The following is a 25311-nucleotide window of genomic DNA, read 5'->3' as shown; positions in this document are numbered from 1 at the left end:
ACGCACACACAGTCTCTCTCTCACACGGAACCAAGGGCAGGCCCATGGCCATGTCCCATAACAATCCCCCAGTACTGGGGGCTCCCACCAAGGAACTACTGTAAGATAGTAAAATAATCTTTAAAAAATATAAAACAATGAAAAATGACATAAATCCATCCATCCATCCATTTTCTGAGCCGCTTCTCCTCACTAGGGTCACGGTCGTGCTGGAGCCTATCCCAGCTGTCATCGGGCAGGAGGCGGGGTACACCCTGAACTGGATGCCAGCCAATCGCAGAGCACATACAAACAAACAACCATTCGCACTCACACTCACACCTACGGGCAATTTAGAGTCTCCAATTCATGCATGTTTTTGGGATGTGGGAGGAAACCGGAGTGCCCGGAGCAAACGCACGCAGGCACGGGGAGAACATGCAAACTCCACACAGGCGGGGCCGGGGATTGAACCCCGGTCCTCAGAACTGTGGGGCTGACGCTCTAACCAGTCGTCCACCGTGCCGCCTACGTAAATACAATGAATGATAAAATATATAACTTAATATTAGTTAAAAAGGTGGGTCCTCAGCCTGTAAAAATTGACTGATGCCTCACCCTGAGTGTGTCCTGACTTTAAGAATGACTAAAAGGCCAGAGGACCTCAGGGCCTGTGAGGGTTCGTAGGGTAAAAGCAACTCTGAAAGAAAAGAAGGCCCACGACCACAAAGACCCTTCAAAAACAGCAAGATAACCTTAAACTCAATTCTGAAACACACGGGGAGCCAATAGAGTGATTTTAAAATTGGTTTCATGTGTTGTGGCGTGTATTGCTGTTTTCTGTAATAATTGTGAACCTGAAATACAATTTTTGGGAAAACCAGAGTGCAAGGCATTACAATAATCAATCCGGCTAGTGATAAAAGAATGTATTAGCATATCCATGTTGGCCCAAGAGAGAATGGGGTGGACTCTGGCTATATTCTTTATTTTTTTTTAAATAAAAAATGTTTTGAAAGTGTGGAATAAAAGTGAGCTCAGAGTTTAAAATAATGCCCAGGTGTTTCATCTGTGAATGGCGATTTATAGCCAGTGCTTCTAATTTAGTTAAAGGTTTCTCTCTTTGGGACTCAAAGTTCAGTTTTGTCCTGGTTAAGCTTGGGAAAGTTCTCCACCATCCAGGATTGGATGTCTAAAATAGTGTTAAAAAGAGCATTCATTGGACTGGTGTCATTCGTCATTCGAACTGCTCTAAGTGCTAAGGACTAAGTGCTAAGAAATAAAATAAATTGTACCGGCATTGCCAGATAACTAGCAACCCTTTATTGCTCAGTGACTGTTTTTGTCAATGTCTTTATGTCTCAAAAGTGTTCTCTGTCAATTGACTGTCTGTTGTCGTACGAGAGCGGCTCCAACGACCGGAGTATGTTTTTTGGACATACTTGGCAAATAAAGATAATTCTGATTCTGATTCTGATCAGGAGACATGGAGATGTACAGCTGTGTGTAATCAGCATAAATGTGCCTGCTGATGACACCGCCAAGATGGAGCTTATACACATTAAACAGGACAAGCCTTAAAATGGATCCCTGCGGCACACCACGTTATTTCATGGATTTTAGAGGAGCCTGCCATGAAAGTTCTGTCAGCGAGGTGGTCTTTATGGCTAGCAACGTCACATATTTGGTCCTTTAAAATCTTGAGTGGTGCAGTCTGACTGCTGTGCTTCACCCTAAAACCAGATTGATACTTTTCAAGAATATTACAATTTGATTAAAAAAAAAAAATCATTGAGTTCTACTAATTTTGCTTAAAAATTATCAGTTAGATAATGGTCAGTAATTGTTAAAATCATTAAAATTAAAATTGCAATTCCTCAGAACGGGCCTCAACGCTGCTATAAAAGCCACAGGGAAGGTGGCTGTCTGAGGAGAGTAATTTACAATGTTTAAAAGCTCTTATCAAGGTCCATGAAATGTTTTAAAGATTAACAAAACTGCGTGTGAAAGACATGGTGGGCTTCACTGTGGAGAAAATTATAAGCATTTCGGTATTAACCAGAAGAAAACTTTCCAGCGTTTCATCCATCCATCCATTTTCTGAGCCGCTTCTCCTCACTAGGGTCGCGGGCGTGCTGGAGCCCATCCCAGCTATCATCGGGCAGGAGGCGGGGTACACCCTGAACTGGTTGCCAGCCAATCGCAGGGCACATAGAAACAAACAACCATTCGCACTCACATTCACACCTACGGACAATTTAGAGTCTCCAATTCATGTTTTTGGGATGTAGGAGGAAACCAGAGTGCCCGGAGAAACCCACGCAGGCACGGGGAGAACATGCAAACTCCACACAGACGGGACCGGGGATTGAACCCCGCTCCTCAGAACTGTGAGGCTGACGTTCTAACCAGTCGTAGTTGCTTGCTTTAAGACCTACAAACACAAGTGCCCCAGAAACCTTGTCTCCCACAAGCGGTAGTTCTTTTCATCTCCATCGAAGCATCAGCGGTTCCATTGGCTTCCGACATCCTTCTGGGCCCATAAACCTGTTGGCCTTGCCATCTCTACGTATGAAAAGCCAACCAGTTTGCTCAACCAGAACTCAACTGACAATTTCTGTACCTGCGCATTACATTTCAGACCCTTTCAGTTAGGCTTTACACGATCAGGATTCTTGGGGCCGATCAGCGAGTTTAAAAAAAAAAAAAGATAACCAAGCCCTGATCCGATCACAAGATTGAGCAATGTGTCTTTTTAAATGACCTGTTCATTTACTATATATACTTGTGTACTAAGTATCTTCAAAAGTATTCTCTAGCATTTTAGACAAAAGGTAAAACATCAATGACCTCTAGGTGGTATTCAAGGATTGGCCACTGGCATAAGTTTAAAGTTCAGTCAGGTCAAACCAACAGTCTTTGAGACAGAAATAATGTGTTCTAATTTAATGTAATTCAATTACTTTAACAAATACTGTTAGTGACATGCCAACTCAAACTTTCTCACTGTCCCAGCTATATGGACGGGTGTTGTACAGAGTTTGCATCGGCGTCTGTTTGGTTGTTACCGTTTTCTTTTCCATGCTGCGTTGTTTGAACGCGGCATATTCCTCGTGTACATTCTTCAGGTGCCTGATCAAATTTGTTGTGTTGTAGCATTTAGGCGGCACGGTGGACGATTGGTTAGAGCGTCAGCCTCACAGTTCACAGTTCAATCCCTGGCCCCGCCTGTGTGGAGTTTGCATGTTCTCCCGGTTTCCTCCCACATCCCAGAAACATGCATGGTAGGTTAATTGACAACTCTAAGTTGCCTGTAGGTGTGACTGTGAGTGCGAATGGTTGTTTGTTTGGCAACCAGTTCAGGGTGTACCCCGCCTCCTGCCCGATGATAGCTGGGATAGGCTCCAGCTCGCCCGCGACCCTAGTGAGGAGCAGCGGCTCAGAAAATGGATGGATGTAGCATTTAGATGACGTTCCCCCACGAGGTAATTCAGTTTTGCACAGATTGCAAATGGCTTACAGTACATGTTGTCTTTCTGAGACATCGCAAAAAAGTCCCATACGGACGCCATGTTTTTTTCATTGATAAGATTGAAAAAAAACTTTATTGTCCATCAAATATTTAGAGTATTATGTCACAAGACATGTGACAAGGCTAAAAATAAACTAGCTTTTGGATTCACACATGACGGTGACGCGGAGCCAATCAATGATGTCGGCGAATTATGACATTAAAGCCGATCAGCCGATGAGCATAAAATGCTAATTAATGGCTGATACCGATGAAGCCGAACAAAGTCTACTTTCAGTGTAATAGCATGCTCAAACACCAACCAGTATTAAAGTTATAATTACATGATATAGAATCAATAGAGAAAGTGATGCGTTTATTTACACATGCAGTGGGTACGGAAAGTATTCAGACCCCCTTAAATTTTTCACTCTTTATATTGCAACCATTTGCTAAAATCATTTAAGTTCATTTTTTCCACATTAATCTACACACAGCACCCCATATTGACAGGAAAAAAAACAGAATTGACATTTTTGCAGATTTATTAAGAAAAAAAAACTGAAATATCACACAGCCATAAGTATTCAGACCCTTTGTGCAGTATTTAGTAGAAGCACCCTTTTGCGCTAATACAGTCATGAGTCTTTTTGGGAATGATGCAACAAGTTTTTCACACCTGGATTTGGGGATCATCTGCCATTCCTCCTTGCAGATCCTGTCCAGTTCTGTCAGGTTGGATGGTGAACGTTGGTGGGCAGCCATTTTCAGGTCTTTCCAGAGATGTTCAATTGGGTTTAAGTCAGGGCTCTGGCTAGGCCATTCAAGAACAGTCACAGAGTTCAGAATCAGAGTCATCTTTGTTTGGCAAGTATGTCCAAAAAACACACAAGGAATTTATCTCCGATAGTTGGAGTCGCTCTAGTACGACAACAGACAGTCAATTGACAGAACACTTTTGAGACAAAGATATTGACAAAAACAGTCACTGGGTTGCTCATAAAGGGTTGCTAGTTATCTGGTAATGGCAGTACAATTATTATTATTATTATTATTATTGACAATTGTGCAAAAAAAATGCAGAGTCCTATAGCACTTAGAGCAGTTTGAATGACTAATATAGCAATAGTCCAGTGCAATGACCATTGTGCAAAGGGTGCCAAGACTTCAAAGAATGTATGCAGTTTAAAGTGACAAGTAGTGCGACAAGCTGAGACAATGTTGATTGTGCAAATGTTGCAGATACTCCTCAGCCAGTGTGCAAATGGGGCAGATGCTACTCTGGCATGAGTGGCAAGTATTGGTCAACAACAGATATGCAAATAGTGCAGGGTGGCGAGACAACTACAGTGAGTGCCCGAGTAATATATAATTGGCCCGACAGAAATGTGACAACAAACTCAAGACAAAAAAAAATTGGCAGCATGTTGCAATGGAATTGTAGGTTAGCTGTTTAAGAAGTTGATTGCAAGAGGGAAGAAGCTGTTGGAATGTCTGCTAGTTCTAGTTTGCATTGATCGGTCGCGCCTACCTGTTCTGAAGCCACTCCTTCGGTATTTTAGCTGTGTACTTAGGGTCATTGTCTTGTTGGAAGGTAAACCTTCCGGCCAGTCTGAGGTCCTGAGCACTCTGGACAAGGTTTTCGTCCAGGATCTCCCTGTACTTGGCCGCATTCATCTTTTCTTCTATTGCAACCAGTCTCCCTGTACCTGCAGCTGAAAAATACCCCCACAGCAAGATGCTGCCACCACCATGCTTCGCTGTTGGGACTGTATTGGACAGGTGATGAGCAGTTCCTGGTTTTCTCCACACATGCCACTTAGAATTAAGGCCAACAGTTTTTATCTTGGTCTCACCAGACCAGAGAGTGTTATTTCTCACCATCTTGGAGTCCTTCAGGTGTTTTTAGCAAACTCCATGCAGGCTTTCATGTGTCTTGCACTGAGGAGAGGCTTCCGTTGGACTACTATGCCATAAAGCCCCGACTGGTGGAGGGCTGCAGTGATGGTTGACTTTCTAGAACTTTCTCCCATCTCCCGACTGCATCTCTGGAGCTCAGCCACAGTGATCTTTGGGTTCTTCTTTACCTCTCTCACCAAGGCTCTACTCCCCCAATTGCTCAGTTTGGCCGGACAGCAAGCTCTGGGAAGGGTTCTGATAGTCCCAAACGTCTTCCATTTAAGGATTATGGAGGTCACTGTTCTCTTAGGAACCTTAAGTGCAGCAGACGATTTTTGGAACCTTGGCCAGATCTTTGCCTTGCCACAATTCTGTCTCTGAGCTCTTCAGGCAGTTCCTTTGACCTCATGATTCTCATTTGCTCTGACATGCACTGTGAGATGTAAGTTCTTATATAGACAGGTCTGTGGCTTTCCTAATCAAGTCCAATCACTATAATCAAACACAGCTGGACTCCAATGAAGGTGTAGAACCATTGCAAGGATGATCAGAAGAAATGGACAGCACCCAAGTTAAATATATGAGTGTCACAGCAAAGGTTCTGAATACTTATGGCTGTGTGATATTTCAGTTTTTCTTTTTTAATAAATCTCAACATTTGTTTTTTTTCCGTCAATATGTGGTGCTGTGTGTACATTGAGGGGAAAAAAACTTGTGATTTTGGCAAATGGCTGCAAGTCCCAAACGTCTTCCATTTAAGGATTATGGAGGCCACTGTTCTCTTAGGAACCTTAAGTGCAGCAGACGATTTTTGGAACCTTGGCCAGATTTTTGCCTTGCCACAATTCTGTCTCTGAGCTCTTCAGGCAGTTCCTTTGACCTCATGATCCTCATATGCTCTGACATGCTTTGTGAGCTGTAAGGTCCTATATAGACAGGTGTGTGCCTTTCCTAATCAAGTCCAATCAGTATAATCCAACACAGATGGACTCCAATGAAGGTGTAGAACCATCTTCAGGATGATCAGAAGAAATGGACAGCACCTGAGTTAAATATGAGTGTCACAGCAAAGGGTCTGAATAACTATGGCTGTGTGATATTTCAGTTTTTCTTTTTCAATAAATCAGCAAAAATTTCAACAATTCAGTTTTTTTTCCTGTCAATATGGGGTGCTGTGTGTACATTAATAAGGGAAAAAATGAACTTCCATGATTTTAACAAATGGCTGCACTAGAACAAAGAGTGAAAAGTTTAAGGGGGTCTGAAATCTTTCCGTACCCACTGTAGATTGCCAGGCTTTTCTGGTTAGTTGTATAACGAACGTTTAGCCAAAGTTATCCTTCAGTCCCTAAGTCACTGTCGTATTGTGTTCGATCTTCTTATGGTGTTCAAGATTATAAATGGCCTCGTGCGGGGATAGGCCAAAAAACAGAGTCCACCCCTCAGGTCAGTCTGGTGGCCATCCAGGCCACCCGAGGTGAGGTGCTTGGCTGAGCGGTTCAGGAGGTCGTCCAGGACGCCAAGCACCAGGGTCTTTACAGGGCCATTCAGGCGGACGGCCATGGTGCCGAACCCAATGGTAATGCAGGGGCCAGGCAATAGGGTTGGGTGGCGGCCGCTGGACGAACGCACAGAATGGCAGCCACGCTTCCGTCAGACTGCCCCAGGGCAGCTGTGGCTACACAAGTAGCTTACCACCAGATGTGATGTGGAGTGAATGAATAATGATATAATAATAATAATAATAATTTATAATGTAAGCCTCCACACTCTCAAGATCTTCACGTGGCTCTTTCCTGCTCTGTGTCTTCTCTGTGAACACCAGTGTCAGCCAAGTCCTCTGGGTCTCTCTCTGTGGCACTCTTTGTTTCCCTTCAGCTCTCTCAACCCATGATCTGGGTTTGTTTCAATGTCATTTTTATTTGTCTTTATGGTGCGGAAATAGGATGTAATGTGATTTTTTTGGTTGAATTTTAACTGTAGACAAAAAGCAACTGAGAGGGATGGACAACATTTCTGCGCCCCAGTCTATAAATAGAATTCATTAGGCGACTGTTGCAGGTTTGCTTGAGGATACTAACGGTAGAAGAGGATTGAACGTGCCCCTCTGACAAAATCCCTGGCCCCAGGCCAGCCAGGTCCCTTCCGTGAAAGTGGTCTAGAACCTCCATTGCTTTCTGTGTCACGTGAGGACGTATTCGTAGGTGGTTGCCCAAACGAGTTTGTAACCCCAAAATTATTATTCATGTCCCTGACTAGACAGGCTGTACCTTGGATTTCACATCAATGGACTACTTTGTAAAATAGGCTGTCATGTATATATATATATATATATAGAGAGAGAGAGAGAGAGAGAGAGAGAGAGATATAGATATATATAGATATATATATAGATATATATATAGATATAAATTTGGATTGAACCTGGTATCCGTCGGGCCGACTGGTTCATCTCAGTCCTGCCGTGCCCAATCGACACCGTGTCCACTTGGTATTGCAGTGCGCGTCTTGCACACGGCGTTGCGCTCTCGCCTCTGCTGGCGTTCAGCAAGCGCCACCCCGCCCCGTCCCTCCACCTCCATCTCCACCTCCATCTCCACCTCAACGGATAGACGAGAGAGGACACTGACCCCGCGTTTGCTCTCGCCGTCCTCCCCTGGTCAGGACGCCGGCATCGCGCCATCTGAGGCACCGCGAGGCGCGCGGCGCTCGTCCGCTCTCGTCCGCCGAACGACCGCGCCGCGTGACGCTCGGCGCCGGGTCCGTCCGCTCGCTTGCCGCCCCCCACCCGCCCTCCCCGACAGAGAAGAGCGTCGCCCCCTTGGAAGCCGGATGAATGATCGGAGAGTTGTGAACAAGTGCGAGAAGAAAGCTGAGGCTCCCCATCCGCCTCGTCGCTCCGTCGCGGGAAGGCAAGACTCAGCCACGGTTGTAGGCGACCATGGAGAGGACGTCCCTGTGTGTTCCGATTGTTATTTTACTCATGCAATGTAAGTGGGCCACTGAAACTATTCTGTTCCATCACAACTAACTGTTTGGATCTACGCTTGGTGTGTTCAGTCCGTCCCCCCCCCCCCCCCCCCGTCCCCCCCCAAAAAAACCAAATCATTTGTACGCCAGGGATATTTGATTCCTTCGGCTCGTCACATGAATTCTGCGCTCAAGTTGTCTGCTTGGTGCCTCTGTGGAGGCTGCAGCCAAGGCAGGTTTTCCTACAACTTGTACTTGGCAGCCCGAGTGTGTGGGCAGTTTGGCGGTGGCGTGTGGACACCTGCCTTCCTGGATGAGGTCAGTGGTTGGATTGCCACCAGGCTTGTAGATCATATTGAAACCAATTGTAAAGTGTGTGTTTGTGTGTTGGGGGACAAAACGTGAAAGTGAACAAGAAATCTGGTACACACAAGGGAAGGTAGCATGAGCACTGGCACCGTGGGGGAGAAGTGGCAATGTGGCACTGACATGGATGTGATGAGACAGCGCAGTGAGTGACGCATATTTTACTTCGGTCCTCATTTTGCCACCTGTCAGGTCAGGAGTTCACGGGCGTGTGTGTGTTTGCAAGCCAGCAGACCTCACTCGTCATCTCGGTCTCAGGCTTGTTCATACGTCCACTCGCGCTGACTGACGCACATTGCATTGTAGCTGGAGTCAGGCAGGAAGTGTTGCGGGTGGGTCTTTGTGGCAACATCCCTCATCTCAACCCCTCTGACTAACACACACACACACACACGTAGTGGGACAGCTGTTGCTTGCAGGGTTACAGAGGGGCTTTGTTCAAACGGAGACACACACTCTCCTGGCCCTGTTTCCCCTCTGACCCCATGTGCCGTTATCTTTATCGCACAGCCACGCAGGATGCTTCTCGGGTTTCCGCCTCTCTCCTTTTTGCACGTGTTTTCCCTTCTCAGTTGAATAAGTGCCTTAATTATTACTGCGCCATGCTTTTGACCCAGCCACAGCCCCGGCAACCCCCCTGGCCCGTCTCGAACACTCTGGCAATGAGGCTAAAGCTGTGTGCCAAGAAGCGAGCGTGCTATCTTTCTATTCTTTGCTCAGGCAGGCGGGTGGCTGTCCCTCGGTCGAGTCTGAGCTGTCGCGGTGCTCGGTTGACGCCTTCACAAGCGCAACGGGACCATCGACACCGCCGGCGTCATACCTGGTGCCACCAGAGTGCCGTTGCTCTGAAGTGCAGAAGAACTTTTAGAAAGAGAAACTCTTCAGTAAACCACAGTTCCAGACTGCTATTTCCAAGTTAGCTGATTTTAGTCTCTTTCTTATGAAGTAACACCATGTTAGTTAGCATTGCACTGGTGACTAAGGAGGCCATGTGTTCGTTGTCCGCCCCAACACCGTCGTGGCTAATTGAGGCCACTGAAGCTGACGGCGTTTTTCGTAGGGAAAAGCAAGTGAGACCTCACACGCAGGCACAAACGCTTTGCTCATTTTTCTACGTGCGTGCGACACGGTCGGGCATGTTGTCAGCTCGGCCGCCAGTGCTCAAAGAGACACCCTTCAAGGTGGCGGCGGGCCGGGTCTCGCTGTGTGACAAGAGATGCTCCCATTCATTGTCTCCCTGTCTAAGAGGATCTTCCTTGCCTTCAATCCCGCTTTTATTCATGCTCCTCCGGATCCCTGCACTCCCCCCACCCTCACTCCCTTAAATCGTGTCATCTCTTCTCAGGGCCGATCGCCCCTTCTTTGTCGTTCATTCCCGTCCTCGTTTAATCTCGTTTTATCACCCGCCCTCCTCCGGCCCATCCTTCAGCGAGACAGTGCTTCTCCGAGGGCACAGGGGTGCGTGAGTCGTGGCTAAAATCTGAATCCTTTTATACTTCCGCTAGTCGACACGTTACACGATGAGCGGAGGGGAGGGGAAAGCAGCAAGTAGGCACTTTTAATTCACTTAATTGAAAGTTTGACAAGTGAGCGTGGCGCAAATAGAGTCCAACAGCAAAGCGTTTCAAAGCCCACGCATCCGGCTGCATTTGGATTGTGTGTTATTACCGCTCCGTATACGCAATACTAAAAGGAAAAACAAAGTCAATCCAACATTTCCGCCTTCCTGTTGCTTTGCATCCACACTTACTGACCCTTGACTCTGTGCTAAGGCGTCCAATCACACTGAGCCTTGGTAAGTCCCGAACAATGGGCCAGTGCACAGGAAGTAGCTCAGGAAGTGTTGAAGAAGTGTTCTCAAAATGAGAACACGGGAGATTTTTCTGCATGAGTCATGTCCAGGGCCAATGAGAACCGAGGATGTGTGTGTGGCACTCCTTGTGAGAAATGGACATGGTCGTCAGCATCGCATTGACATTTTTTCAGAAGCTTTAATGCTAAGCAAGTTCTCTCGAGGCTCATTTCATATTTATGTACTTTAAAAAAACGCATGGCTCATCCTTAATTTGCTGACCTACGGGAGAGCGGCTTTCTCGAGGCAGCACTTTAATGTCCTCGCCATGTGCACCGCTTCTAAGCGGTTTCCCCCTCAGGTGACCTTCACCCGACCATTCAACCTGTAAAATTGACCATAATCAGACTGATAAAACTATCGGCATGCAGGAAAGCCTGTGGCTGCTTCCATTTCCTGTTTGGGTGAGACGTATCAGTGACACGAAGGCGGCCGAGGAAGCAAACCTAGACATCTTTGAGGCCAAGCTCATGCTCCCGGCCTCTGTAGAGCAGGTTAATCTGGACAAGCTGTTGCAGTGAGCTTTGCGAGGTGTTTGGCGCCTTTATCCTAACCAGCGTTTAAGGAGACATACGGCTGCCTGCTCCTTAACCCAGCAGGATTAAAGCGGACGAGGGAATAATCCCGCCTTCACATCTCACTAAAGCAACACTGGCCGACAGCAGCATTAAGCATTCTCCTCGCGCAGTCGGCGGGCAAGGTAGTGCGCATTACCCAATTCACCTTGGTCCCTAATGGATGACAAGCAATATTGCGTTCTGCAGACAGTCCTCCCACCTCGCCGGTTCTTTTGTTGTTAACGCTCCTTGTTCTCCTCTTCGCCACCTCCAGGTTTCCCCTCCCTTCCTGTCACCGTGTCGACCAACAAACAAAAGGTGGAGGTGCACGAGTTCTCAGGTGAGGAGGGGGGAAAAAGCAGCCCATCTCCAGCCCCTCTCAAGTTGATGCTTCCTTGACAGATTACGGCTTGAAATAGAACCAAAAATTTTTTTTTAAACTGTGACTGGTGCCATAAATATCTCATCACTTGCCTATTTTAGATGCAGTGCTGTCCTGCATTTTCCGCACTGAGAGGGACCAGAATCCACGCATCGAGTGGAAGAAGAAGGGCAAAGATGTTTCTTTTGTTTACTTTGATGGACACTTCCGAGGTGAGAAGGCACCGTGTTGCTCTTTATCGCTAGGTGGTGACACACAGCACAATTTGGTTTAATCAGCTCGCTGTGCCTGCTGGGAGGCGCTCACGACTCTCGTACTGTAATTCAGTGATGTGTCAAGCCCTGTCCGAGTTGTCACCGGTGCCGTGGCATAACATGTCCGACCGCTATCCGTCTTCATGAAGGTTTAGGGATGGGGATTTAATGGGTGACAAAAATAATGAATCATAGTCCTCACCTGGCCATAATCTAATGCAGTTATTCTGAGAGAGTGTTGTGATTTTTACATTGTCAAGTAAATCTTTAGCTACAACTTCAGGCCACCTGCTAATACACTAAAATTAAGGTTCACGGCAGTGAAAGTTGCCGGTCCTACATTCTTCCCCTTCTCATATCAGGGGTCAACAAAGTACGGCCTGTGGGCTCTGGTCTTTAATCCGGTCCACCGAGCATTCACATTAGCAAGACTCCTGTAATATTTGTTGTGTTAATTTAGGCAGCTTTTCCTAAAATTGGTTAATTAAAAAGTATTGATTAACATTGTTAATTGATTTATTGTAAATAAGATACAAATATTAGTTTAAAAATAAATAAATGTGGGCATTGAGCACAAACGTTTGCCCAACCTATACTGTAATTATGAAAGTGTGTGATATGTGTTCAGCGGTCCTACCTTTTCACCACTCCCTTGCCTCAGGTCCATTTGAGGAGCGGGCAAGCATCGATGGGGCCACAGTGACATTGCGCAAGGTGACCCAGGAGGATGCCGGCGAGTACCGCTGCGAGATCAGCGCTCCTTTTGATTCTGTCAATTTGGGCGAGACCAACGTCACACTCAGAGTCTTAGGTAAGACCTATTGAAAACCTATCATTGAAATATTCATCAGGATAGCTTGTACACTGTACTCGTGTACTCGTGTACTCCCCCAGTTCCCCCCAATACACCGGCCTGCGAAATCCCGAGTGCGGCAGTGACGGGCTCTGCTGTGCAGCTGCGCTGTAGGGACCAGCAAAGCATCCCCCCCGCTACATACGCCTGGTACAAGGATGACCAGCTGATGATCCCCCTACGCCACGCCAACGCCACCTATCTTATCAACACACAAACTGGATTACTGGTGAGCGAGACGACATGATTGTGTGCTTGAAAATATAACACTGTCATTGAACACCACAGTAGATAGCCAATGTTGTTTGATATCAGGACCAGTATTGCAGTAGGTCAACTCAGATGTTCATTCATCAGTCTTCAGTCTCCTCTATGTCTGGTTCACAGGAGTTCAAAGCTGTGGCTAAAGAGGACAGTGGCCGTTACAGCTGCCGGGCTTCCAACGGGGTGGGAAAGCCCACGATGTGTGAGGGCAGGCACATGACGATAGGTGTGTGTGTGTCTATGTCTGGTTGTGTGTTTGCACCCACACCTTTCAGCATTGGACAAACTCAGAGGAGCAGTGGAGAGGAAAAGCCCGCTAACATTTTTCACCATGCTTCTAAAATATTAAAGAGTGCTCACCTTTACCAACTAGCTGGTAGCATGAAAGACTGCAGTGGGAATTGAATAAGGTCCAATTTTATGATCTACAACCCCTATTCCAATGAAGTTGGGACGTTGTGTTAAACATAAATAAATACAGAATACAATGATTTGCAAATCATGTTCAACCTATTTTTAATTGAATACACTACAAAGACAAGTTATTTAATGTTCAAACTGATAAACCTTTTATTGTTTTTAGCAAATAATCATTAACTTAGAATTTTATGGCTCCAACACGTTCCAAAAAAGCTGGGACAGGGTCATGTTTACCACTGTGTTACATCACCTTTTCTTTTAACAACATTCAATAAACGTTTGGGAACTGAGGACACTAATTGTTGAAGCTTTGTTGGTGGAATTCTTTCCCATTCTTGCTTGATGTACAGCTTCAGCTGTTCAACAGTCTGGGCTCTCCATTGTCGTATTTTACGCTTCATAATGCGCCACACATTTTCAATGGGAGACAGGTCTGGACTACAGGCAGACCAATCTAGTACCCGCACTCTTTTACTACGAAGCCACGCTGTTGTAACACGTGCAGAATGTGGTTTGGCATTGTCTTGCTGAAATAAGGAGGGGTGTCCATGTAAAACACGTTGCTTGGATGGCCTGTATGTACCTTTCAGCATTAATGGTGCCTTCAGAGATGTGTAAGTTACCCATGCCATTGACACTAACACAGCCCCATACCATCACAGATGCTGGCTTTTGAACTTTGCGTCCATAACAGTCCGGAAGGTTCTTTTCCTCTTTGGCCCGGAGGACACGACGTCCACAATTTCCAAAAACAATTTGAAATGTGGACTCGTCGGACCACAGAACACTTTTTCACTTTGCATCAGTCCATCTTTAATGTGCTCGGGCCCAGAGAAGCCGGCGGCGTTTCTGGGTGTTGTTGATAAATGGCTTTTGCTTTGCATAATAGAGTTTCAAGTTGCACTTACGGATGTAGCGCTGAACTGTTTTTACTGACATTGGTTTTCTGAAGTGTTCCTGAGCCCATGTGGTGATATCCTTTACACATTGATGTCGGTTTTTGATGCAGTGCCGCCTGAGGGATCGAAGGTCACGGGCATTCAATGTTGTCTTTCGACCTTGCCACGTACATGCAGTGATTTCTCCAGATTCTCAGAACCTTTTGATGATATTATAGACCATAGATGATGAAATCCCTAAATTCCTTGCAATTGTATGTTGAGGAACATTGTCTATTAAACTGTTCGACGATTTTCGCACGCACTTTTTCACAAACAGGTGAACCTCGTCCCATCTTTGCTTGTGAATGACTGAGTAATTCAGGGAATCTCCTTTTATACCCAATCATGGCACCTACCTGTTCCCAATTAGCCTGTTCACCTGTGGGATGTTCCAAACAGGTGTTTGATGAGCATTCCTCAAGTCAAGTCAGTCTTTTTTTAAATCTGTCGCGGCTTTTTTGGAACGTGTTGGAGCCAAAGAGGAAAAGAACCTTCCGGACTGTTATGGACGCAAAGTTCAAAAGCCAGTATCTGTGATGGTATGGGGCTGTGGTAGTGCCAATGGCATGGGCAACTTACACATCTCTGAAGGCACCATTAATGCTGAAAGGTACATACAGGTTTTGGAGAAACAAATGCTGCCATCCAAGCAACGTCTTTTACATGGACACCCCTGCTTATTTCAGCAAGACAATGCCAAACCACATTCTGCACGTGTTGCAACAGCGTGGCTTCGTAGTAAAAGAGTGCGGGTACTAGACTGGCCTGTCTACAGTCCAGACCTGTCTCCCATTGAAAATGTGTGGCGCATTATGAAGCGTAAAATACGACAACGGAGAGCCCAGACTGTTGAACAGCTGAAGCTGGTCATCAAGCAAGAATGGGAAAGAATTCCACCTACAAAGCTTCAACAATTAGTGTCCTCAGTTCCCAAACGTTTATTGAATGTTGTTAAAAGAAAAGGTGATTTAACACAGTGGTAAACATGACCCTGTCCCAGCTTTTTTGGAACGTGTTGCAGCCATAAAATTCTAAGTTAATGATTATTTGCTAAAAACAATAAAGTTTATCAGTTTGAACATTAAATATCTTGTCATTGTCGTGTATTCAATTAAATATAGGTTGAACATGATTTGCAAATCATTGTATTCTGTTTTTATTTATGTTTAACACAATGTCCCAACTTCATTGGAATTGGGGTTGTAACATAAGATGCATGTTTGTAATTTTTCCTGTTACCCCGTCCTAACTTACTAACTCAACCAATCCCCAACTTGGTTCCACACTGTTTGCAAAACTGAAGGTTTATGTGTTTTCCTTTCAGAGGATGTCAATGTCACGGCTGTGGTGGTGGCAGTGGTTGTAATCTGCCTGGTGGTGCTGGTCTGCGGATGCGGGGGGTTCCTGATGCACCGTAATGGCTTCTTCACCCGTGAGTTTGTCTGTGCCATTGTTTGTTCCACCCTCTCTTTCTGTTCATTCGACGTGCACATTAATTGTTTGGGGGCCTGTTTTTTACTGACTAAAAAGTGATGTCCACTCTTGTTTTCCCTTCCATGGCTGTGTTGGATCATCCGCCAGAAGGACACAGAGGAAGGTAAGAGCTCTGTGATTGCATTAACATTGACGTGAGCAAACACGGCCTAATATCGTAAACACAGAGGATTGAGGGGAAGAAGGGGGGGGTTGTGGGTTGTTGTCGCACTTAGACGTGCGTATGCGTGCTGAGTCAGGCCTGAGTGGAGTGACAGCTGTGCCTGTGCGTGTGTCTATATGTGTGTGTATTTATGAGCCACAGCAGTGGCTTGCTTTCTGCTGCCCAATTAGCGCAGACAGATGTAAATATGTGCGCAGTTCATCAAGTGAAACTGTGTCAAAACTTTGCCCAACACATGAGCTGACACTGGACAAGAGCAACATTCAGCATGACTTAATTGCACAATATTTAGTGACCGTTAATCAGGAGGGAGATTTGAGATCACTGCAGCCTATTAAACTGATTGGACGGATTGCTTGAAATGGATTGTTTAATCTCTCAGAGACTGAGACGTTGCCATAACAACACAGTGACAGGATGGTCATATACAGTACAGTAAAGGCCTGGCTGACCATAGAGGCAGAAATGCACGCTCTGGTGTGACTGGCCCATCTCGCTTGGCTTTATTTGATTAGTCGCTTGTTACTGCGCAGCATTTGACAGCGAGAGAAGCAGCGCTGATGCGAGAGTTCTTTGTCTAGGTTAAAGTCTGATGCTTATCCCACTGAGCTAACTGGAGCTGTCAGTGTCAACTTCCTATTTATAGAACCGACTTCTTCACAAAGACTCCAAGACAATGCAACACGATTTTCAATGAACAATTTGTTAGTACAATTTAACAGGGCAGGGAAGCAGCTCAATGATGTAGTTTGACTTTTCAACTAAACGCTGAGTGGAATTAAATATTATCCCAATAAAGGACATTTAGCAAAAACAAGGACCCCTCACACAGCACCGTTAGGAGAAAACAAACAGATAAACTAGTAGCTCTAAACTAGAGCCCTGGGTAGCACCAACACGATATCTGAAAAAAAGAGACAGTCAAATTAAAAAGCATTCATAGGTTGGATTGCTGCATGTGAATGGCTCATCACTCGACCGCTTCACCTTTGCATCTCTATTGGCGCTGCCGCATCATGATTGGCTGCATGGGTGTACATGTGCGGCTAATGATCTGAACTCTATAAAAAGCATGGTGTGCGGTGCCAGTACCAAATCAGGCCCACTTCTGGAACAAGTTTAAACCCGTCAACCTGACCACCCCCCACCCACCCCCAACAGGTCATTTTGGATCTCCGAGTGTCACGGTGCCGCTCACATCAGCAGCCAAAACCTGAACAGAACTGAGGACACGTGAGTGGAACGCTCAGGGGCATGACAGAAACTGAAAACGATAAATATTATTGTGTAGGATAAGATATGAGTCAGGATAAGGCCGACGGACATCAAGGTTCTTCTCTTGTCGGACAGTCTGAACGGTGGTGCTGATCATCGCTTTGTTTTTCAGGTCCAATGTCAACTATATCCCTCCGCCCCAAGAAGTAAGTTTTTTCTTTCTATTAGATATGCTTTGGCAAGCAGGGTGACCGAGTGGTTAGCACATCTGGCTCACAGTTACGAGGTTCAGGTTCCAATCTCGGCTCCCGCCTTCCTATGTGGAGTTTTCATTTTCTCTCCTTTTTCCATAGGTGTGAATGTGAGTGTGAGTGGTTGTTTCTGTACCCAGCCTCTTGCACAAAAGTCAGTTCCAAAAGGCTCTAGCTCACCCTTCACCCTTGCGAAGGAGGATAAATGGTACAGAAAATGGATGGATGGATGTACTGTACTGTACAGTGAAGCTATTCATGGGGGATACGGAGCCCTGTTGCAAATAGCAAAAATCAGTGCAAAAACATTTATAATTGCCTATACATGCCACAAGATGGCAGCAAAGCACTCTTTTTAATTAGAGAAGGCTATGGCCTGACTAAATGAAGCACTTTCTCTGTTTGACATAGCTGCTTGGCACCAAGATGCCACCAGATGGCACCAAAGCAATATTTTTATATAAGACAGGGTTTTGGTCTGAGCACAAAAACAGTGTATTGTGAGAAGAAGAAGAAATAGAAATAGAAGAAGCTACGCTGACTGTTCACTTATCTGGTAACTACATTGCATTGCAAACTTTTTTTTTTCATTTTTATTGTGGTGAATGACTTGTTAGACATGTTATAGAACCATCCATTCATCCATCCATTTTCTTCACCGCTTATCCTTACTAGGGTCGCAGGCTGCTGGAGCCTATCCCAGCTATCTTCGGGCGGGAGGCGGGGCACACTCTGGTCGCCAGCCAATCGCCGGACACATAGAAACAAACAACCATTCGCAATCACATTCACACCTACGGGCAATTTAGAGTCTTTAGAGTGGGAGGAAACCGAAGTGCCCGGAGAAAACCCACCCTGGCACGGGGAGAACATGCAAACTCCACACAGGCGGGGCCGGGATTTTAACCCCGGTCCTCAGAACTGTGAGGCAGACCAGTCGTCCAACGTACCACCGTTATAAAACCAATTAAAACAAATAGTTGTGCCTCTATTTGTGTCTGGCAACTGCCAGCTTTAGGTTGCTTCCTAATTCTATTCTCACAGTCACGGTCCGTGGCTCGAGCGAACTCGGTGTTGACCGCAAACAATGATTTGCGATCATAAATACAGTATTGAACTGTTTGTGTGTGTGTGTGTGTGTGTGTGTTTGTTTTCATAAGATTTACAATTTTTGGCAGCTCGGCAGGAAAAAATCCCTTTTAACGCCTCGCACTAAAGCAGTGATTCTCAAAGTGTGGTATGTGGGCTCCCTCTAGTGGTACCCAAAAGAATCACTGAAGTAAATGTTCATACTGTGGATAATGTTACAGTGGCATCAACTTATTTTCAAAATCTAGTACATTATATTCAATTTTTTCAACATTTGTATTTTAATCATTTAGAAACAATGTGGGCGGCGTGGTGGAAGACTGGTTAGAGTGTCTGCCTCAGTTCTGAGGACCGGGGTTCAATCCCCGGCCCCGCCTGTGTGGAGTTTGCATATTCTCCCCATGCCGGTTTCCTCCCACATACCAAAAACATGCATGGTAGGTTAATTGAAGACTCTAAATTCTCGTAGGTGTGAATGTGAGTGCGGATGGTTGTTTGTTTGTCTGTGCCCTGCGATTGGCTGGCAACCAGTTCAGGGTGTACCGCCGCCTCCTGCCCGAAGATACCTGGGTTAGGCTCCAGCACTCCCGCGACCCTTGTGAAGATAAGCGGCTCAGAAAATGGATGGATGGATAGAAACAATGTTTTCAAACATTTATTTAGGCATAATTTTCATTAAATTTTTATATGCAATACATTTTAATTGAATCATGATATTAGTAATTTTTTTTATTTTCTTATATTTAAGCCCAGTCTTGATTTTCAAACTGTGCGTAATAATGTTAAAGTAGCTAACATAAATATTAAAGGTCCGCTTCCATCAAAATATACTTTATACAATCTGTGTCCTTTTATCGGGTTTGCAAGATAATTTGGGTTGAAAATGGCCAGAATGTCCTTTTTCAAGCTATTTTAGTTGGTCTTTGGTTGAGACGGCCTGATGTCTCATTAATATGCGACGTAAATAATATTTGCTCTGATTGGATTGCTCATCTTCTCAATTTAAATACGGAAAACAGCTTGGCTCTGATTAGTCCTGTTTGGCTATATCATAGCCTCTTAGCAGCCAAGCTTTCATAGTGACCTTGCGGTTGGATCAATTGATGTGGGGTCTTACTATCATCGTGAAGCAGAATTCACCAAGCGTTGGATTGTTCGCACACTACTCACAAACCCACAGAGGAGGGCACGTCGATGAAATAAAAGAGAGGAGGATATTTTGATGGGCAGGTCCCATTCAATTGCGATAACGTAACCAACCGGCTTGCGGCGTTCATCTCTTGTGCACATTTTGCCGACAATGACCACACAGTATTTAATTCACAGTTACATTCAACATTATAAATATAGTTTATTGCTGTAAACCGCAACACATGTATGCTTTTATATAGTATATTTGCATTGTTCAGCTGCACCCAGCTGGGTCACTCACTCCAAACCCGGAAATGGACTTCCACAGCAGGAAATGGACTTCCAGGAGTATGTGTAAACTCACGTTTATGAAGTCATCCTCCACGAAATGGGCTCGAACACAGCAAAATTCTGGGTCTGAAATGCTTAGGAATTTCTTCAAAAATAAACTGAAACCATTTACTTCTCAACTCGTCTGAGTTTGGCAGGTGACGTAAAACTTTGCACATGATGCAGTTTTCCTGAGATGGGTGGGCATGTAGCACCCACGAAGTGGGCAGGTACTTGAATATTAATTATCAAACCTACGTCACAAAAACGCCGATTTCAAATCCTGTTGTTTGCAAACGGTGTGCAAAGGCTATTGCAGTCACGCTACAAACTGGATGGATTTCAAACTCAAACCAGGTCACAGACTCATTTTAACATATTATGCATAAAAAAGTAGAACAAAATATTTTGATGGAAGGGGGACCTTTAAACTTTTGAGGAATAAAACCCCTGCCTCGTTTTGGATGAACACTTGGCACTACTGTGCTACTATATTTTATTTTTTTATTATAGTGGTACTTGATGAGCCAAATTTTTTTTTGAGGTGGTAAAAAGTCTGAGAACCACTGCACTCGAGGATAATCACTCAGGATAATCTTTCAAAAACATCCCATATTCGGGGGCGGAGAAATACTCAAATTCTTTATAATTATCAAAATGTGTGAGCTACACTTTACAGTTGGGGAGTTTAGCTCGGGGGATGTCGTCGATCTTTGTCAACTGTGGGCCTGTGAAGCCCTTTGAGACTCTTTTGTGATTAACGGTGAGACAAATAAACTTGATTTGAGAAAGAAATATGATTAAAACCATTGTTAATCAATGCGTGCATGCGCACACAAACTGGTACAGACAAATGTTTGAGCTATTGTTCTGTGTTTCAAACACCCTTTTCTGTCTGCTTCAGCCACAGGATTTCAAACACACGCAGTCATTCATGCTCTGAGAAGCTGGCCTTCCTTTTGACAAGACATCAATCACCCTGTTGATAAGGTGCCAATACTGGATTCTGGATTCATTCTCAGCCTTGCGGACTCTGAATGAGCTCTTGATCTTCCAATTATATGCTCATTTTTGTAATTAACTATTGTTTGGGGGTGCAGGCACTGACGGGCCAATTTGACACTTGCAAGGCGTTTATACTCTTGCTTGGTTTTGTGTGAGTAGCCTGTTCAATTCTGCTTAATAATGTGGACATACAGTACAGATACTACACTGTATTCTGATGTCGTTCTGCTACCCCCTGCTGGCCAATGTTGGAACTGGTATTTTTCCCAAATTTGGTTTCTACCCTAACAGGCCAATTTTTTTAAACTATACCTATGTTTTCATTTACCAAAGACTGACTCCCTTATGAAATTCTGATGCATTAAAACAATCCTCTTAAGGTGATGCACCACTGCATTGTCAATGTTTTGAAACAAAACAAAAAAGCCATTTACCTCAGTATTGCTCCACTCTCCATTCTGTAACACTGTGGCCTCAGTGTTCCAAAGGCCACATGTTCCACTGTGTTAATAGTTACAACATAAAACCCAGCCCAGGAAAATAAGTCACTCTAGCCATTTATGAAGACCAATCCCACTCCATCCTAATGTGCCTGCATGGTCTTTTTTATATATACATTATTATACCTTGTGCCTTTTTTTATTTGTCTATTTATCAATGGATGGGTTTTTGTAAAAAAAGAAAAAAAAGAAAAAGCCTTACTTTTTTCTGTCTTTATATTCTTTGTGCCACTGTTAATCAAAAGGTGTGTCTGTTTTTAGACAGTAAATGGATTGTTCAGAGTTTTATTTGAATGTTGTATCAGTCATTAAAAAAAGGTTTTCTATTTAAAACGTCTGTTCTCGTATTTACACCATCGGTACCAAACTAATGAGTAATCCTGATTTTGCTTGTCGTTATATCTGTATCCCCACACACATGGCATTACTTTTGTATTCCCAGTAGGATTGAGAATACATTTATATGCCGACTAGCAGCTTGACGTGCTACTGTTCAAAGCTTACATTCCACTGGAAAATGTCATTATGCCATTCTATTTTTATTCATCCTCTACATCTGGATCACAATTTCCACAGATCACAGTAAGCTTTTGTGTTTGGTGCGTCTCCAGGGCTTGACGTTAAAGCTGCACAGAAAGGTAACAGGTCAGCTGGAAATGCACCCCGTGTGACATGACTTTGAGCTTCAAATATTCATCCTGGAGAGGATAGACTGCATCTCAGATCTTTACCCTAAAGTGATGTCATTTCAGACCAATTCAAAGTGACAGCAGACCCTCAACTAGGTCAGTTGACATTTGGCTTGCTTGCAGTTGTCATCAGTGACTTTCCATATATGCGATTATTACGAACTGGAGAGGAAGCATCACTATTACTCTACTCCATAATCTCTCTCTCTCTCTATATATATATATAAATATATATAGGCATATATAAAAGGGTTTAATTAGGTTTCATTCCAATGTAAGACAGGCACAGGTCCTGCTGTTCAAATGCAAGGGCAAATGACACTAAAAACATTTTAGCCTATCAAAGCGGTTTCAGTTTTGATTTATTGGATGTATTCTTCAATAATTATATAGTTAATAAAAAAATAGTCACCCAAGACTAGCAATGATGTGTAATTTACCATGCATATATTTGGAGTGCGGCACAGTGAGCGACTGGTTAGCACATCCGCCTCACAGTTCTGAGGACCCAGGTTCAAATCTAGCCTGCCCTGTGTGGAGTTTGCATGTTCTCCCCATGCCTGCGTGGGTTTTCTCCAGGTACTAGTTTCCTCCCACATCCCAAAAAATATGCACGGTAGGTTAATTGAGGACTCTAAATTGCCCCTAGGTGTGAGTGCGAATGGTTGTTTGTTTATATGTGCCCTGCGATTGGCTGGCGACCAGTTCAGGGTGTACCCCACCTCTCGCCCGAAGATTGCTGGGATGGGCTCCAGCATGCCCGCAACCCTGGTGAAGATAAGCGGAATGGAAAATGGATGGATGGATATTTGGAGTGATAATGTGCTGCATTATTACTACACTGGCTAAAAACGGCCTCATTCATTGTGCAGTAATACATTTAATACATTTGTCTCTATACAACTGTCAACACTGACAAAGATTCAAACATCAGAATTTTTTTATTAAATATAATACATTGGTGATTTACATGATGATCAGGATTCACTTGGTCACTTCATCGAGCTTGGGGTCTAGGGAGGAAGCAAAGAGAAACATTAGTGCAAAATAGACAAGATGGAGCTGTCGACAGGGGAAAAAATTTGGTATAGAGAAAAACAAGGAGCCAAATTGAAGACACTGAAGTGCAGACATAAAATGGTCCCAAAACAACTTGCAGCTGCAGAAAAAAAAAAGTGTAAAGTTAATGTGCTTGAATGTCGTCACAACTCTTGACTATTCTTAGACGGAGATAAATCAGAGCACAAATAAAGAATGGATGATCGTGTCATTTGAAAAAAGGAAACAAAGACCAGGACTTTTGTATAACAGTAAGTGGGTCACAATCTTTCAGACGGTTTAAGGCCATGTTCATAAGCCTTGGATGGATAATTATCCATAATAAAATGAACTGTCTTCAATATTAGTAAAAGGTAAGAGTTGTTCTGGCTCTCTAATTCAAAGGACAAGACAATTGGTGTAAACGGGAGACAAACATAATCCCACCTGGGAATTTGAAGTCAGGGAATTTGGAGAGGTCTCCACCACCATATAACCTCTCGAGTTTGGAAACCTCCTCGGACATGCTCTTCTGATATCCAGGTCCTGCATCCACAATGCCGCCAGAAGCCCTGGAGTAGCCACATAATCAAATGTTGAAAAGAGAGGAGCAGAACGTGATCACCTACTTCAAAGAAATCAATCAGTAGCTTGTAGCTATCATTAACTTTTACCTTCATGTTTCACTCATGGGAGGCTATTCCATTAATAAGGCTGGGTGAACACTGCATGGTTAAAGTGACACAATTCTGATTTATTGTGGCACAATTGGGATACGAGTCATGTCAGCACGTCTTTCACAGACGTCAAAATACAGTTCATAGATGAGTGATATACTGTACTGCACATACAAACCTGAGTTTACTCAAGCCCTGGCCAACTAAACACTATGTAAAGGGTGACCACAGCCATATCAGATGTGTCTTTTGAAAATATACATGGGGGGGGGGGGGGGGGGGGGGGGGGTCGAGCATTCAATCAGAATTGAGCACTTGGACCTCCAGTGTAAATCCATGAAAAATGCATCATGTTTTCTGTGCTGCACTGACTAACTTGCTCTTGGTGTTGTAGTCTCGGATCTTGTCCAGAAACAGTTTCTGCACGGGGTCCAGCTCTTTGGCCCGGTTCAGGAGGATAGCTGAGAGGCCGATGTTCCTGCGTAGAGTCACGCTGACCGCGGAACGCAGCATGGACGAGAGCTGAGAGAAGCGGCGGAGCGCCATCTGAAGGCCGAGACGCGGTGGCGCGTAAGCAAGTCCCAAAAACTCAGTTGGTCACAGTCAATAATTGTGCGATTTTGATCATGCACAAACATCTGAGCCCAGAGCTTTAACAGTACGCTTAACTTATGAATACACTTTCCCGTGAAGATTTGATAGTCACGGAAACGCAAACGAAATCAATTTGCGAAGCGTTACACTACGACAAACAACAATACGACATTTTCCTCTTTGGGAGAATACAAATACACTGTAGCGCGTTAATCCATTAGTGTCCACAAATGTTATCAACGGGGTTCTTTCATGAAATGTACATCAACAAGCATTCGCCAATACAAGGTCGTCTGAATTTGGCTAATGGCTAGTTAGCTTTAGCTTGGCTTAATTTACCGACTCAAGCGAACAAGCTAGCGGGAGTTCACATAATACAGCTGGAACTGGAGCTTTATGCGAGCGAGTCACGCCAACGGGAGGCGTTCTAAACACAAGAAAGTCCAAATATTCCGCTCACGGTGGCCGGTAAAACACGAATCCAGGAAAGTACTCACCTTGGATTTGACACTAAGGAAGCAGCAAGCCAGTGTGGAGGACCGCGGTGTATTGTGGGAAATCGGTAGTGGGAGGGACTCGATGGTGGACGTCAGTCTGTGGCTATAGAAAAGGTCAAAGGTCAAGTTTTTCCTCAGACAGCCTGCATAATCGCTGTTTATGACATCCAGGCTGTAGTGAAGTATCCATCAATGCGGCATCCGTTTTCACGATTGGATCATTGGAAGACATTTTCTGTCGCCCCCCCGTCCCATTAAAATTAAAATAATCCATGCAAAAGTACAGAAACATGCACTTGTGTCCATTTTGTAGTAAAAGTGATTCCTAAATATTAATTAAATGACCAAATAGGTCTTAAGAGTTATATAATGTTTAAAACTTTGTGTTAT

At 44.5% G+C, this 25311-nt stretch overlaps 2 protein-coding genes across 4 annotated transcripts; one reads left to right on the top strand and one right to left on the bottom strand.

Annotated features, from left to right (window-relative positions):
- The first annotated feature begins 7905 nt into the window (after positions 1-7905).
- jam2a (junctional adhesion molecule 2a) lies at positions 7906-21759 on the top strand. Of its 3 annotated transcripts, none has more exons than XM_061798631.1 (11): positions 7906-8379; positions 11409-11474; positions 11618-11728; positions 12432-12581; positions 12665-12852; positions 13011-13113; positions 15573-15680; positions 15833-15845; positions 17067-17138; positions 17293-17326; positions 20826-21759. In XM_061798631.1, the coding sequence occupies exons 1-11, from the start codon at positions 8331-8333 to the stop codon at positions 20862-20864; spliced, it is 933 nt and encodes a 310-aa protein (XP_061654615.1). In that variant the 5' UTR covers positions 7906-8330; the 3' UTR covers positions 20865-21759. The 3 variants fall into 3 exon arrangements, with proteins under 3 accessions (XP_061654615.1, XP_061654607.1, XP_061654623.1); XM_061798623.1 differs by having other exon boundaries at positions 7907-8379; positions 15830-15845; XM_061798639.1 differs by lacking the exon at positions 17067-17138 and having other exon boundaries at positions 7919-8379.
- A 1278-nt stretch (positions 21760-23037) lies between these two features.
- Positions 23038-25079, bottom strand: atp5pf (ATP synthase peripheral stalk subunit F6). Its single transcript, XM_061798646.1, has 4 exons — positions 24922-25079; positions 24207-24376; positions 23601-23725; positions 23038-23128 (listed from the first exon to the last, which is right to left on the bottom strand). Exons 2-4 carry the CDS (start codon positions 24374-24376, stop codon positions 23100-23102), a joined length of 324 nt encoding a protein of 107 aa, XP_061654630.1. The 5' UTR covers positions 24922-25079; the 3' UTR covers positions 23038-23099.
- Positions 25080-25311: the final 232 nt, after the last annotated feature.

This window comes from Phyllopteryx taeniolatus, chromosome 1 (genome assembly GCF_024500385.1).
Source record: "Phyllopteryx taeniolatus isolate TA_2022b chromosome 1, UOR_Ptae_1.2, whole genome shotgun sequence".
Classification (NCBI taxonomy): domain Eukaryota; kingdom Metazoa; phylum Chordata; class Actinopteri; order Syngnathiformes; family Syngnathidae; genus Phyllopteryx; species Phyllopteryx taeniolatus.
Note: the sequence above shows the minus strand (reverse complement) of the source record. Positions and strands in the feature narration are given on the sequence as shown.

Coding starts and splice junctions, on each gene's coding strand:
- atp5pf (XM_061798646.1), bottom strand. CDS start 24,376: ATGGCGCTCCGCCGCTTCTCTCAGCTCTCGTCCATGCTGCGTTCCGCG. Junction 23,726..24,206: donor GACTACAACACCAAGAGCAA/GTTAGTCAGTGC, acceptor TGGCTACTCCAG/GGCTTCTGGCGGCATTGTGG. Junction 23,129..23,600: donor CCCTGACTTCAAATTCCCAG/GTGGGATTATGT, acceptor CTTCCTCCCTAG/ACCCCAAGCTCGATGAAGTG.
- jam2a (XM_061798623.1), top strand. CDS start 8,331: ATGGAGAGGACGTCCCTGTGTGTTCCGATTGTTATTTTACTCATGCAA. Junction 11,729..12,431: donor CTTTGATGGACACTTCCGAG/GTGAGAAGGCAC, acceptor CCCTTGCCTCAG/GTCCATTTGAGGAGCGGGCA. Junction 12,853..13,010: donor ACACACAAACTGGATTACTG/GTGAGCGAGACG, acceptor TCTGGTTCACAG/GAGTTCAAAGCTGTGGCTAA.